Source organism: Anopheles ziemanni, chromosome 2, assembly GCF_943734765.1.
Source record: "Anopheles ziemanni chromosome 2, idAnoZiCoDA_A2_x.2, whole genome shotgun sequence".
Classification (NCBI taxonomy): Eukaryota; Metazoa; Arthropoda; class Insecta; order Diptera; family Culicidae; genus Anopheles; species Anopheles ziemanni.
Window position 1 is genome coordinate 34,121,289 of NC_080705.1, and position 16,545 is coordinate 34,137,833.

The 16,545-nt window shown below is 42.1% G+C and overlaps 1 protein-coding gene across 1 annotated transcript; it reads left to right on the forward strand.

Annotated features, from left to right (window-relative positions):
* Positions 1 to 13,119: 13,119 nt before the first annotated feature.
* Positions 13,120 to 15,662, forward strand: LOC131293469 (EGFR adapter protein-like). Its single transcript, XM_058321546.1, has 3 exons — positions 13,120 to 13,386; positions 13,872 to 14,474; positions 15,465 to 15,662. The coding sequence occupies exons 1-3, from the start codon at positions 13,120 to 13,122 to the stop codon at positions 15,660 to 15,662; spliced, it is 1,068 nt and encodes a 355-aa protein (XP_058177529.1).
* The last annotated feature ends 883 nt before the right edge of the window (positions 15,663 to 16,545 follow it).

Below are 16,545 nucleotides of genomic sequence, written 5' to 3' on the forward strand. Positions count from 1 at the left end.
TAAGGAACATTATTACATTCAGCTTGGTTCGAAAGGATATCTGGTTCGTATAAATTTCCCGATTTTGTAGGGTATCCTCTACCTTTAGCGAAAACGGTTTTCCATACGCACATGTAAGGAAACATTCCGGAAGAATAGATAATGATGTTAGTCGCAGGCATATCACTAACCAACATGGTATGCAGAAATACCAAGAAGGAATCGCACGTAGTTTGTCATGTTACGTTGGCATGATTTTCGCTAAAAGTAACTCGTCATGAGGGAAATGTGTTCCTTCCTTCTTTTGAATGAAGGGTTACAATTTCGGAAAGTTTTCGGGTCAACGAAGCTTGATTTCTTTTCGTGGAAATTTAATTTTCAAGTGACTGTTATAAATTACATATTTCCATTTACATAGCTGCAGCATCATCACAGCTTAAAGGTTAAATATCTGAACGTGGCACATATTCCTCGTTTTGCTAACGGGTCTCATTGTAATTCTGTTCTTCAAGCATTTCCCGGAGGGAAAGTTTCGACCGTTTGAAGTTAGCAACAGTTTGCATCTAGCCCATAAGAAAGTAAAACACGGTTTAAAGGATCATCTGCAGGTTCGCTTGATTTGTTCCATGCACCACCGTTATGCGACGCATGAGAAAGTTTTTTGTTTGTTTGTGATTTTCGTGTGCCATTTTCCGGTTCTTTAAGACCGTGCCCGAAACTTCGTTTAAGACCACCCGTTACGTGAAAGACAAAGTTCTGTTTCGTTCGTTTGCATTTTTCTTTTTGTTAGAAGTTTTCGTTTCGATTGTATTTGCTATCCTGGGGTGGGTTTCGAAGGGCTTTTGGGACCGCCCCGGTCGGTATTGACTGTCGCATATCTCTCAATAATAGATTTGATTTGCAAAACTTTCAAACTTTGACGTCCGTCGTGTCGCTGTCGTTTTCCTGCACGGTGCGGTTTTGCATGAGTATGCAATGACAAATTTTCCTACAATCCGACTGGATTGGCATTTGCCAAGTGAGAAAGGGAGTGGAAACCAAGTGTGGATCAAGTTTTTCCCTGATCAGCCATCTGAAAAAGTTTTCCCATCTTTTCCCAATCAAATGGTAACGTAATAGTATGGGTATGAACCCAACCCAGCGAGTGGAATGTGACGTAGAAGTTGATGGAAAACGGTTACCCGGGAGTGGAAGAGTGAGAAGTAGTACAAAGTTTCGAACATTTTGTGTCGTGAAATTCCCATGACCTTTTTCCGTTGAATGTCATACTCACGATAAATCAAACTATTTGCATGCAAATATGGGTTCTTTAAATGAAGTCGTACACAAAAACACGATGGAAAATGTGACGGTAGAAAAGGGGAAAACTAATTACGAAATAATAGCAGGAAAATAGATGAAAATAGACGACCGAATATAGATGGCAAAATAATGGTGGGAAAATTGTGGTAAACGTTAGGCGATAACAAAAACAGCAAAATGAAACGACTGGTTATCAGTATTTGTGACGACGGGAGAAGGTTTTCTTGTCCTGGGTGTTGCTTTTGTTGCAAATCGCAAAGCATATTTTTTCGCTTTGTGTTGGCATCCCTTTATTGTTTTCCTTTCGTTCAATTCTTTTAAATCCAACACCTACATCCTTCATTGCATTTTTTGCACTCCCCGTTGCATTTCAATTGTGTTTAAGATTTACTGGTACATTTGTGTCAGTGATGTTCATGGTTCTAGTAGCGCGGGTTTCCCCGGTTTGTTTGACTTCTTGCAACAGAAAGCTCTGCAATGAATGCCTCTTTTCAAATTTTCGAATGCTGTTGCACATTCTACCGCGTAGAGTTACATATCCAATTTCAAACCCGTTGTCCTGCAGTTAGAGCGTAACAGTTGGATGGAGTTTATGGAAATATATAAACATGGTGAAAGGATTTACGGTGAAATCGTTTACAAGGAATTTTGAAAAATAGGATAATATAATTGTGGGGCTTTTTCGGGCGTCATGGGAACCCCCGGATATCAGTGTTAGAGGTTGGAAAAGTATCGTTTTTCATTTTAAATTTTTCCGCCGAGCGTTTCCTCTCACCGGTTCTCCTTTGTTATAGGAATAGTTTTTGAAGCAATCGTAGCTGTAGTACACTGCCACAGGGTTCGTGCCCTGGAAAAAGTAGAAAACCGCACAGTAAACCCCACCCTTTCAAGCCCCACCATCTGCACACACCACACATATCGTTGCGAAAAGCCTTGAGGCCACGTTTCCTGGTCAAAACAAAGGGATCCTTTTTTGTTCCCAGAAAGAAAACATTGACCGCAGGGAAAGCGGATTGGGTCGTGAACACGTATTTAGAACAATACACACACGTAAAAGAAGATGAAAAGCGAGGCATAAAACAGAAAGTGAGCTAGAGGACGTGCACGCTATACCTCTCGCGTCCGAAAACTATTTCTTCTGCCATGGTCCTGTTAAACCGTTTCGGATTGTGGCAAAAGTGAAAAGCTTTTCGACTCCAGCCCAAAAATTATGGTCCTTTCGTGTGCTTCATGGAAAAGTACTTGTCTTCGGAACACCGTGGCGGAGCTGGTATTGCAGCGTATTATCTGCATGCAGTTCTTTTATATGCAAAACCATCGAGCGAAAACACAAAAACGAAACATAAAAAGGTCCCAAAAAACCGGCGAAAAATATTAAAATGTTTCTCCAATGGGTCATACTGTTTCGCAGGAGCCCGGCCTTTGTTACTTTTCACGGAGTAAAGGCTCGTTCGGTGAATTGGTCTGGTTTTCAGTCCTATTCAGAGCAATGATAAGTTAAGCAAGTTGGAGCAAGGAGTAAAATCCTTGTTGTAGGAAAGAGACCTTTCCAGAAATACGGAAAATTTTGGTGAGTAGAGTTGTTTTCAACAGATAACCTTGAAAGTTTTACTTTTTTGAAGTTTAAAATATCTCAAGGAATGCGTTTAGTAAAAGTGTTCATGCCAAACAAGAATAATTCATTCCAACTCACGTTTCTTGGGATTGTGTCTTTTAATTGTAGATTCTCAGCTTGAATTGAAAGTAACGCACGATGCGACTCACTGGTTTTGTGGAAACCGTTTTGGATTATCGTTTCACTCAATAGCTGGCTCTTGTAACATAAACTTTGACTTGGTTTGAATAGAACTAGCTTTAATTTATGCCAGCTCGCCTCTGTTTTATTTAGGATTTAAAAACAAATCAAGTTCCGCTTCGATGCTTTGGATTGCAATGAAAAAGCCGGAATTCTCATTATCGTATCGTATCAGTACATGTGCAGCTTTCCAAAAACGGTGAGTGGAGGAAATTGTTGTGAGTTTGTGCAGCGAATTTTGTACTAAAATATTTTTCGCAAATTGATATCGATCGCACAACTATTGTTTCAATATTACGCAGTCGTTATTTTCAGCCCACTTGATACGAACGGCCTGTGTTCTGCGTTCCCTTACTCGCTTCAAGAATGGGTTACTATTTTCGGTCGAGGGGTTACGAGAATATTTATATTGTCAGTAATAAAAACGATGGCTCCATGCTTTTATGTTTTTCTACCAACACGGAATACTATCGAACTGTTTTATTTGCCTATTTTTGGGCGTTCGTTTGCTGATAGTAATGCTGGTACGCCTGATTTGTTTTGGCAAAAGGAGTTTCGGCGTTTATACACATACGGAAAAACACACACACACACGGTGCAGTGATTCAAAAAAGTTATCACCACACAAACGCTCAATGTGCGACTCCCAAAGTGGGTTTCCGAGGAGTTTTACACATGGTGGGGGTGCGATATCAATTTAATCAATTTTATTGCAAACGAAATAGCGACCTCGCTTAGGCGTCTGTGTGTGGGTGATGGATGTAGCCCTTATATAACCACTTTTCCACTACGCCATGTCCTATGCGTTATAAATCTTCTTTCCTTCCCCATGGAGCAGAACATTGCGCTAGACGCTGTTGGAAATCAATCTATGCAACATGATGCCAAGAATGGTTAATGTTAAACGATGCCAAAGCGGTTCATCAGCAGGCGCCATCGCCTTCTACAGACAAACAATGCCCACCTCTTCCATCTCCCACGACTAAGAAACTCTACGTCGTGCCCAAGAAACTACTAAGTTTCTGCTCCTGCTCGGCCTTTTGCAGCTGGTGATAAATGAATTAATGTCAAACGTCTATCAACCATCGAATTGTGGCTCGTGGGAAGCGGGTGGTATTGGTTTTCTTTTCCTAATTTCTTTCATGGTTCCATAGGTTCTTCAAAGTTTTTTTTCGATAGAAATAGGTTTGGTTAGATTTTCTGCACTGAAGTTTGTCTCACAGCATAGATTCCATAACTTTGTCTAACGAACGGTAGAACATTTTTCTGGTCCTTGGCTTTGCCTTCGGCTGCTTTTCTATCTCCTTCCTTTGCTCAATCTTGGTGAACCTTCTTTGTGATTGGTTCAATTGGAAGCCTTTTCCACATGGACATGGGCAGTATGGAAAAAGAGTAACCATGACGAAAACAACGACACAGGTCAGTCAATCCATATAAAAACTGAGGTTGGGAGTTCCGTCTCTTCCTTCTTACTTTCTCGTCTACAGCGTGTGTTGACAACTCCACAGTCAACCAGACAGTCTCGTACTTAAAATTTCATGCTACTACAAGTTGCGTCACTAGCGTAACATGACGTTAAGCTACGTCAACGTCCATCGAGACGACATCGTTTCTTGGACGAATTCGAGAGACGATGGACACTGACAAGTTTCCATCCTGACTGGTTGGGAAAGGGAGTAGAATACTACAAAAAGTCTTAGGAAACTTTATTGGCTCGTGGTATATTCTATTTCTTCTTAATTCTCTGTCATGCAGACCATGGGACATGCACTCGCCTGCCTGATTGTTGGTGAGGGGTTTTGTTTACAGTCCGCCGTCGTCATATATTATTCTAAGACTAGGTGGAAAGCTGGTATTTTGTCTACCATGAGGTGAATTGCTGTAGATGGTCTTACTGTCGTGGTGGTGATGGGATACTCGCAACCTTCCTTCTCGCTACGGATGCTCCTTTCCATACCCATCCCTTCCACTAGCTCCGATTTCCTTCCAGTGGGATTGACCAATGGGACAATTCATATAGGTGGTACTTCCGGCGAAATAATAACAAAATAACTTCGTACAGGATATTGGAAAGTCTTGGACCGATCGACTGAGAAGTGACTCGTCGGTACCCGTCCAGACAATGCTCGACGCGTCGCGTTGCAGGCATCTTTGCTGCGTTCGCCTTAGGGATATTTCTGCCTTAGGGGTATGTTGTTTTTCTGCATGTGGAAAAACTACTTAGAAATTTTGTCCAGAAATTGGAGTGACTTTTCTCCTCACTCTGCATCGTCTTTCGACTGTTTCTATTCATGCAATATTGATAGGTTGAGCCACAAACTTTGACCGATGCATTATCAATCATTGTGTCACGTGGCGGGAAAGGCAGCAATATTGATTTTCTTGTTTTGCTTTTCATCTCGCAGAAGCAAGCCACTTGAATCGACAAGGCATTTTCTTTCAAACGCATTGAGTTCTGGTAGCGAACAGAATTGTTACAGGATAACATTAAGGTTAAAAGTTTACTGTATATGATATATAATCAGTGTATCTACGAATAAAGAACATTCAGTTTGGGAACCACTCCGCAATAAAAAGTTGGAAAGAGGAAAAGTAAGTTTTTGCGATGCCGTTGAAACCTTCCTGGTTTTATTGCACATTTCTCTGAAAACTTAGACAATTCCACATGCTTATTCCATGGGTTACAACTCTATTGAACATCTATCGATGCGTGGTTCGTGCGTCGCCACCTCAAAATGGAAAAGAGTTTTCTATCGCAAAAACGAATGCGAAAGAAGGGATAAAACATTGAAGTCCGTGTGCTGATAAAAAATTCAATGAAAAATTCATTTTAACGATTTTTACACCGTGTTCCGCTTCCGCAGAAGGGAGGATTTTTCCACGTGTTGCACCAGTTCTCTTCTTGAATGTGGTATGTTCGGCCCAGTTTGGTGGTATTGGTGGATAACTGTGGTGGTTTTTACAAAATCAAGGGTCAAGTCAGTCACATCCAGACGAAGCGAACATACTGGGCGAGAACATTACGCTTTGATCCTACGCTATCGAAACTCTCGGCGTTCATCTGAGAAGTAAGGGTTCTCCCTCATATTACCAGCATTGAAATGGTCCAAACTGACACACGTTGTGACTGTGGTTTTCGAGCGTATTACATCCAATAAAATCGTTGCTTTCAGGTATTATCACGGGGAACCGTCTGTTTACATCATTAAATGATTTTTATTGTTCAATCGTTGGTGGTTTTCGTGTGCTTACAAATCCTAAGAGCATTGGATTGAAGGCATGTTTTTGGAGTACATCGTTTCTTATCTTCGTAAACCAACCGCATTTTCCCAGTACACCAAGAGTTATGTACTATACCAAGGGATAGTAGTAGGGATATGATAGTTACCTAGTTTCCACAATACAGCTCAATGGTCGCTTAATCTAGAGGAAAATCTGATGCATACTCCGTAGCCCCACTTTCTCCCTTGACTTCAATCAGATCGTCGTCTGTTAGTAACCAACTCCTCGACAAACTGCATCACGACCGACCATCAGCCACTCCATTTAGCAAATTGATAGCGGTCCGGTGTATTGCCTGCTGGCTTTCTGTTCCCGGCATGTTGCGAACATTCCCCACTTCTTTTTTTCTGTCTCCAACATTTTTCTCCACCTCTTTTGGGTGGTTCGTTTCATGTTGCTTTATCGTTTGGAGTTTCGGAAGCATCGAGAACGGTTTAGGACTAACGGCTAGACTCGGTGTTCATCTGTTTCTACACTTTGTCGCTTCACGGGTGGATGTTTTATGTCGCCAGAAAGTCAATATTCTCCGCAAGCTCGCAAAGTCCTGCCTAATCGTCTAATCACTTCTTTTACCGGGATTGGATGGACGTCCATACCACACCGTTTCGTCCGTCGAGTAATTAAATGACTCAATTATCTCAGCTGAAGAGGGTGTTTGCGTCTGAGTACACCATCGTTGGAATGGACGGATAAAGATGTCTTTTTTCTCGATGGTGATATGTCCGCCAGAGTTTGGTTCGGGTTGATGGAGGAGTTTGTTTTTAGTCTCGAACCGAAATCTGCTAGTGTGGTGTGAAAATTCCACACATCGAAAAGGATTTTTCAGGTGGCAACAAAGTCGCAAAGTGCCTTCAATGAAAGATGGATAAAAGGCTTACTTTTTACAGGATTCCACTTGCGGTTGATGCCTTCTTGCATAAGGCATGTGTATCCTTTTTATGTGTTTCTTCACAAGGACTTGAACACAAACCGTTCTTTTTGCTCCCTTTTTCTCTCGACATTTTCTTTTCATCGTTTAGTGGATGACCGGACGGAACATACACCCTTGGTGAATTGGAGGGCGGAAAGGGAAACACTTGTCCTAATGGGCCATATATTTTCAATTTTGTCCGCCCTGTCTGATAACAAATGGCCAGCTCGAGTTAAAATGGGTGCTAACGGAAGATCCGTAGGGCTGGGTTCGGAATTTGCGATGTCAGTTTCTGTCAGTGAGGGGAGAAGCGGGGAAACGGTTGCTTGGACCCTCTTTTCTAGAAGCTAAACAACGCTAACTCCTGGTTGTGCTTGTGGTCTCTCTTGTTGTAACCTCATATGCTGACTATTTTTATCCCGTGTTTCATGGAGCCATTTTTCCTTCCTCTCCTTCACCCCTTCCAACCTCCTAAGGGGTTGCCGTTTCGAACCATCGTCGTCATCGTAAATTATTACGTTCTCCGTCAACGGTCAACGGTCAACGATTTTCCAGTCCAGTGCCGGTCACTTCGTTAGAAGGATACCCCCTTTGGTTTTTCATACCGACTCGTGGAAGCGGAAGACTTTCCACCGGGGGGCAAAAGAAAGTGTGCGAGGACACGGAAAACAACACCACAATAATACAATGAAGATATGGAGCAAGATTTTCTTCAGGTATGTTCTCTTGTTATCGTCTCGCACCGAGGTCAGCTTTACGACTTTCTTAACCATTTTTCCCGCTCTCTTCTGGGAAAACTCGTGAACCACGACACGAAGCAGCGTGTGTGTGCAGGTTAGATGATTGTGTTCTTCTATCAGTACGTTTACTTGCTTTGCCTTTGTCCTTTTTGTGGTCAGTCAGAATGGAACTGCATTAAAAAAAGGTGTAGAAATAATTTCGCTTTGCTGAGAATAGTTTCTGTTCTTTCCATGCCGCTCGCTTTCATCTTGGGAGTGGAGAAAAACTTGGTGTTCAAACAAGTGGGACATAGACAATCCTTATAGGTCCTAAAGGAAACAGCAGCAGCGGATCCGTGCGGTAGCGTAGCACTTGTTCTCGTTTTTGTTACTTCTTTTCGTGCGGCTTGACTTCATCGTTCTGGACTTCATCACCACCCACACAACACGAAGTCGTATTAAGTTGAAGAAATTGAATCATATATTAGTATTTTTCGAATCGGAATCGCAGTAAGCATAGACAATGTACGAGCAATGTATATTCTTTGTTCCATATGATGCCGATTAAGAATGTAATACGATTTTCTTTATGCATACGTATAGATGAACGAGCAATGTCCGGCTGATGTATATCGTAAGTCGTATATGATGCCGACTTAGAAAATATACGACTAAACATATACATTTTGAACAATGTACGGTTAGCGCCTCCACTTTTGTACGTATAGGCATTATTTTAGCATCATTTACGATTCAATCATATTGCATAGAAGTACGATTATTTCAAGTTGATATTCGATTTACATGCATATGTGTTGTGTGGGCAGGCGTACCCCGTATACGGAAGATTGGATAACTACGCTCAATTCCAAATCGTGACACGTGGGTGTTGGTGGTCGGTTTTTCTGGTTGACTGACTTCCGGCTTCCTAGTGGACGAGGGTGCTTTTCCGATTGGTAGTGCTGTTGAAATTACGTCCTCTTTCGAAATATTTAGCCAGGAACAGAGTTAAGTCTGGTTAATGTTACCAGTTTTACTAATGTTTGCAATATTTTACGGAACGTTTGCGCAAGGAGAATTGTAGTCCTACATTATAATGTTTGAGAAGGAGTCCTCCATACTAAAGCATTAAAATTAGTAATTGGTCCCCCACTATTAAAATCAGATTAAACGAAAAACATGTGATCACTTTTTTATTTTATTATTATGTGAATTTTATTACTTTCATTATCTAAAAATGTTTTGCGATGTGCTTTTGATATATTTTTAGAATTATTACATAGTAACCGCACTGCCAGCTTTTTTCCTCATGGCCTTGTTTAACAGATCCTAAAGTTAGATTAAACAATTTCAGAAAATTATTGATTCATCTTAAACATAGCCACTACAATTTTAACAGCATCTTCCTCAATTAAGTTTTAAGATAGGCATTTCAATAAAACACAAGCCATATGTTGATCGGTGCCTAAGCTTTTTCCTTTTGTGTGTTACCGCAAAATAATGATAATAATTAATTTTGTTAATTGCCCCGCATATCTGGTTTAACTAACTTGGTAATAAAATGTAGCAAAATGGGAAAACTTAAAAGGCGATCCAAAGCGACGCTGAGGTATCTGAATGTGAGAATGACATGTTGATGAGTTGAAGGCATCCTCTTTTATGACCGGTAACGTTAGGCACCATCATGTTCCATCCCTTACTTTGGGTATGAAGCGAGAAGGGTTTTAGAAGTGGCTTTTCACTTGAAAATTGCTTTAGTTTTATCGCTTGAAAAAGCAGCACCTTCTTAAGGGTGCTATAGCACGGCAGACTTTCTCATCGTCCCGTAGTCAGTTCCTCATTTTATAATTAAATTGATGCCCTGGAAAATTCCTCACACCCCCCGGTGGCCGTGTTAGTGGATTCGAAAGAGGATGCTCGAAAGTATTTTCGTCCCCAAAACGGAAGTATCAAAAGGATGAAGGATTTCCAATCTCGACTCGCTGGCGCTATGAGGTAAATGAGGCGTAGTCGCAGAGAAGAGAGTGAGAGAGAGTGAGAGAGACCAGTACTACTAAGATGATCCATCCTATCTTGGTCCTTTCTCCCATGTTCGTCGTACCCACTGTCTACCTTTATCAGCCTTATCTTAGCTTGAGCCATGTTTTAAGTCCTGCAAATCTTGAAATTAACACACACAGGTCCTTGATCTTTCCTCCAGTGAATCTTTCACTAAGAAAGATGGCTTGATGAACAAGTATTTGTTAAAATATTTTTCCATCCGTAGTCTGGAAATCGAATGAAGGTTGATTTTTACAACCAGAGCTATTTTCTCTACATTCTAATACTTGCAGCGTAGTTTCAGGGCATGGATGAAGGGAAGCGTTTTCGTTTTTTTTTTGACAATTTCGCTTGATTAATTTTACATCCTGTTCCAGTCAATGACCACTGGAAAGCTTAATCTCATCCATCGAATAGTCTCTACTTGGTTGCATTTTACAGTTCGATGCTACGATAATGCTCTTTGACTGAAGCGCTCGAGCCGGGTTTAGATGTTTGGTTGCACTTTTGCAAAAAAATACCACAACCAACACTTGGGTCACGCCCGTAGTTTTTCACAGAGCTGGTTGAATTTTATTCCCGAGTTTTCCTTAGGTTTTTGCTTCACTTCCTTTCCGAGATGCTCTCAAACCAGTCACTTCTTCGATGAAGGCGCTGTTGAAGTTGGTTTTCTCGGTTGGTTCTTGCACAACGGAAGTAAGAAAATCCGGAAAGCCACAGGAAATAGTGGTATACGAAAAGGGAATTCCTTAAGGCGAATCGGGAGCCGAACGGATGTAAAGCGGTAGAAGACGTTACTGGGTTTGGAAAATTCAGGTTCAGTTGTGATTGGTGTGTTCAGTTGTGAAACGGAGGTTTTCTTCCTGTAGAAGTCTTCGTCAAAGATAGTCGGGCAGACGAGTCGCATGAGATTCTTAAGCTTACTGGGTTGGGGTAAATTAAAGAAAGCTAAACGAGCGGTCCTGGGCAATCGCGAGACATGGATTGAAAGAAAGTCGTATGCTACTCTTCCCTCTTCCCCTCTTACCACCTGTGAGAATAAGAGTGCAAAATGGGATTAATCCATTCCATAACGCCATGCAAGATATGGACTGATACGGTTGATCCAGCCTCTATTGTCGGGCTATCTGTTTTCATGCTCTTTTCAGTTTAAAGAAGCATCGCAGCGAACTAAACTATCGTCGGTAGGTGCTGCACATGCAATGTTTGAAGGAAACATACCGGAGAATCCTTAACGTGCAGTCGGTAATGTTAGCTGAGGGAGTTTTCAGAGTGAAAATTGTTTGCATCGTAAAGATGAGGTTTCTAGCGCAAAATCGCAACGATACGCAAACGAATACCGGAACCGGAGTTTTCTTGGTTATTAGGACAAACAGAAAGAAAACTGAAGCATGGGATGACTTTGCTGGAAAAGTGCATGCAGTGGGTTTTTTATAACGTCTAGTAGTTCAACCGACCTTTCTTGGTAAACAATTTGAGTAGAAAACACTAGGGACGAGAACAAATTAGCAACGGATTTGCCATTCCACACTGTAAGCGGCCAGATTTTATTTCCTGTTTTTCCTCCATGCCTTCTTTGGATTCTATGTATGCTATACTATAGCGGAGGGCAGAATTCGGATTGCTGAGGAGGAAAAGCGTCATGGGTTTTCGGTGAGGGAAATCGATTCTTTTTTGTTGCTTATGCAAAGTATTACGTTTTTGCTTCATCGCTGTGAATGGGATTAAATTACTTTTTATTTTCGTCTAGTTTTTAATGTTTGCTTTTAATTGTAATGGTAATAGCGGGAACACAAACAAGAAAGTTTTCTGCTCGCTATTGGATGTGTGAGTAGATTTTTTTTAGTTATAAAGAATTTACGTTATCTGCACGGTTTATTTTTAAATTTGATTACGTACCGAAAATGTTGAACTCCGGATATGGTTACCATTGTTAAGAGCGATGGGGACTTTTTATTTCAAAACCTTAAAGAAGTAATGGAATGCTGATAATCAGTTGAATTATTCTTAAAGGTAAAAACCCAAAGGATGGAACAAGAACGAGTTGAACTTTTCATTTTTCAAATTAAATTGTTATGTTTGCAATAATATGGGCTTTTTTTTCTTTTTCCGCAGAATATGATATGGCTTCCAATTCCATTTGAAAAACAAGGTGAACACAGTTCCTGCGAGTGATGCAGAATAAATTGTAATTCCAACTGAATCACGCCGCACTCCAGCGACAAAAAACTCATCCTAAGAAGAATACCGACCGACGAATCACAACCAAACTGTACGGACGAGGGCAGTTGTGGTCGCAGCGTTTTATAGAGATTGAAAAGGGTTGCACCGAATCATTTTTTGGAAAAGCCATCGACCAAAGGAAACGAATAATTTACGAGCGCAGGCTGTTTACTCCGACTTTGGATCACCGCTTCCTGTTCCCCACCGGCACTAACGATTCACATGATAGAGAGCAATAAATTAATAGGAGATAAAGGAGAATGTTGTATTCTGTGAACTCCAGTGCTTCGGTGAGGATAAAGCATGCCCGAAGATCATAACGATGCACCCAACGACAATGTGTTTGTTTGTGTTTGTCTGTTCAGTGAAAACGAAAAGTATTCATTTTTTTGTTTATAAAACAGGCCCAGAAAAATAATCACAGAATACCACTGATCCACTTTCCCTCACAGTTCACGTACGTTCTGAGGATAAAAAATATAAAACAAGAACTCATACCGGCCATAGACAGCCCGTTGGAAAATTCGCAAACAAAAGGCGAACGAAGGTTGAATAAAAAGTGTATTTGTGTACGGTTGTGTATACGTGTACGGTTTTCATCGAACAGAAAAATTTAAAAAAACCCAACCCACCGATGGAAAAGCAACGGCTGAACATGTGGTGAAAAACGGGGGGTTCAATAGGGTGGGTTTGGTTTTTAAATCGTGCGGTGGAAGTACGCAATCGTTGGTTAAGGTTTGTCGGTTGGATTGGTTTGAAGTTCCCCGTGTACCAACAACTATAGTGTAGCAGAAGGACACCCGAGAAGAGGACCTGCACATGTTTGACTGGTCAAGTGCGCACCTCTTCTTCACCGGTCGGTAGATATCATGCAGGAAGTAGAATATTTTACCGACAATCTGGTGGCCGGCATGGAACGAAAGCCTTCGCAGACAAAGTGTAGTTATGATTTGCTAGATTCTCCTAGGATTACGCATGAGCAGACGAAGCTGGTGGGCCGAGGATATAACAAATGCGATGAAAATGTAAATTACACCGTCGATCCACTACAACTTACTTCGTCCGACGAGGACAGCAGCGGATCGCCGACGAGCGAGATGAACAATTGCATCAAGTTCATGGAGAAACCGACGCTGGTAAGTGATTTCCATTGTGTGAATATCGCAGGACGCTTCTGTTGATCGTTTCGTTTTAAATGCTGATTTGTGCCTGGTTCGTTATGTGATTCCATGTAGAACAGGAAAAAATAAATTCATTTTTAAGCAGTAACATTTCAAGGAAATGCTGTTCTATATGTTATCAAGATATTTTTGATGTGAAGGACATTTATCAAAGTTGCACACCATGTACAGGTAAACTTAAACTGACGAACTGATTCATATCTAATAAATTGGTGCGACATGATTGATTTCTAAATTCTTGTATTGCGTTACCATTCGTAGTCAGGTGCTCTTGCCTTCCATATTTCTTGTTTACCCTACCTTCTCTTTAAACTATCGAGAGTTTGCCACCAAAACTATGGTGTGCAATAATGCAATTAGTTTTTAAACATGTTTAATTTGACGAAATGATCACCACCCTTAACCAATTTACTTCTCGCGTATCGTTGCTTCCGCGACAGATAAAACGCTTCGCTCTCGGGTTCCTGCGCAGCACGGAGGAAAGCTTGCCACTGATGTGCCATAAATCGTCACCCACCTCGCCCCAGAAAAAGCTGAACGACATCCTGTCCGAGGACATCTACACCCTGGACCAGATCGTGTCGAGTAAGTTCGGCGACTCGTGCAAACAATCGTTCGTCGGGTCACCACAGCGCCTCCATCTGACAAGTAATGGCTGCTCGAATGAGGCTCCCACGACGACCGCCGTGGCCGATGGTGTGGAATACGAGTTCAAGCGCAACCTGATCCGGCAGACGAACAGTGCCAGCTCCAGTCCGAAGCGCTTCCCGACCGTCACTCCGCCGAAGCACGCCGACAGCCTGAACAGTGTCAGCCTGGGTGAGGACATCGAGGAACTGGACCGGGCGTCCTGGTTCCAGGCCGGGCTGCCTCGCGAACTATCACTGGAAGTCCTCACGCAGCAGAGCCCCGGTGCGTTCCTGGTTCGCCGCAGTGCCACCAAGCACGGTTGCTTCGCGCTATCGCTCCGAGTTCCGCCTGGACCGGGGCCGAAGGTGGTGCACTATTTAATTATGAAAACCGAGCGTGGATATAAAATTAAGGTAATTTATTACATGCGCTTGGAAAGCCCAATCGGGAAGGTCATATTTGACTATAATGGGAGAACACCATGGATCACGTGTTTACCTTTCGCTTCGGGGAGGAATTTATTCTAAGCACAAACCTCTTCTCACGGGTTAACCGAATGTTTTCGCCGGCGAGGGGTTTCGTATTAGTTACATGTTGCATGTTAGGATGCATCCCTATCTTCCAACGAGTTTCCAAATATGCTCGGGTCCGGTGTAAATATTCGCTGGTCGTGATTTAAGAGCCAGGTGTTTGATAATAACGCCAAGCAGCAGATGGGTGTGTTTATTTAAAGGTAGCATGGGTAATTGCATGGGATCCCGATGAAGGCAGGAACCCAATTAAGGACAATCATGCATGCCAATGTAATTCCGAACTACCTGCTCACTATGCTTCGCTTTTTGCTCGAGATAAATGAGCTTAAACGAACTGGAAAAACATTCCCTAGACGAAGCTCGGCTCCAGAAACACCAATATTAGCTGATCATGCAGAATCCTCTACTGGATGAGAGCTGTAGTCGCAAAAATAGGGAGCAGTATCTGCGTACTTAAATGCATCCTTCATTGAAAATTCTCCTCTTCACCTGGGCAAGGTAATGCGTTGGGACATTTTATTCAATTTGTAACCAATGTCGTATCAGACGCGCTTCCGGTTGTCGGATCACAAAAAAACCGGGTTGATTTACATGCAGCTCCAATTTTCCCGCCCCTACCAATCATTCACCAGCGAACAGCGATGGTTTTGTATGAAGGGAGGCCTCCAATGGTGTGGGGTATGCTATATGTTTAATGGTATGCTTATGTTTACGGATGGTGGTGGGAAAATGTGTTAACCGCACAAAAACTAAGCATTTTGTAAATATCATTAATTTTCCAAAATTATAACATCTTTGGGATTATTTATATCATTCTTGTAACATCGTTAAAGACCTACTTGAAACCAGACCTATCCTTCTCCCTTCCAGGGCTTCACGAAGGAATTCTCGTCACTACGCGCCTTGATAACGCACCACTCGGTGATGCCCGAAATGCTTCCGGTTCCACTTTCACTGTCACGGCCTCAGAACATCCCGATGAAGTGCAAGCGTACGGACGACTACGATACGTACAGTGCGTTGAACGAGTTTTCCAAGCTGTTCTCCGATCTCGACATCTGTTCGTAGCGGGAACGCTGGGAGGTTTGAGCAGTTGGTAGCAGGTTGGACCGTTAACGACGCCAGGAAGGTCTGTAGGTGTTTGGAACATTTTGATAAACTTTCTTCGAAACAAGGCCGTCGACGGTAGTGACAGTCGGTAGCCGGAAGCCTACGCCGGATGGTGAATCGACGTCGAGGATGTATCGCGCTTATGAGCGTTCGAGGGAGGCGGAGAACTCTGTCGACGACAGATGATGCGATGTGTAGGCTAGGACTACCACTGTGCTCCGATATCTGGATGCGAAAGGTCGTTGCGGAACAGTTTCCTGATGAGTTTGTAAATAGCGTGTCAAATAGCTCGTGTAAATAGTGCTCGTGTGATGGAAATGCAAGACGGTAAGAAGGCTGCAGGAAACACGGGGAAAACTTGGATGTCTTGGACTAGAAAAATTCATCACAGCAAAGCTGGTAGTTCCTCCCACAAAGCTGCTGGCAACCAGCTCCCTTTCATCGATACCGAAAAATAATAATCAAAATGTACTGAAACTTTGGGCAGATGAGAACTTGGCTCGGCATTTCTGGTGGGCCAAGATGCCACGTGCCACGTGTTGGAACAACGCAATCATTACTGTTTGATAAAGAAATGAATGTTACCCGTGTACTGGAATTACAGTGACCGGCAGGAAAAAGTGCCCACTTCGAATTTTGTTGATTTTCGCTCAATATTTTTTTCTCGATCCAACTAAATATACTGCAGGTATTTTTCGTATATTGATTAACATATTTCATATAAGATCCACTAATGAGTAAGCGAAAACAAACATATTTTGATTTTGAGAAAAAAATAATAAAAAAAAGTATTTAAAAAAACCGTGACAAGAAAAAGTACCCACTTCAGTTATTCATTATT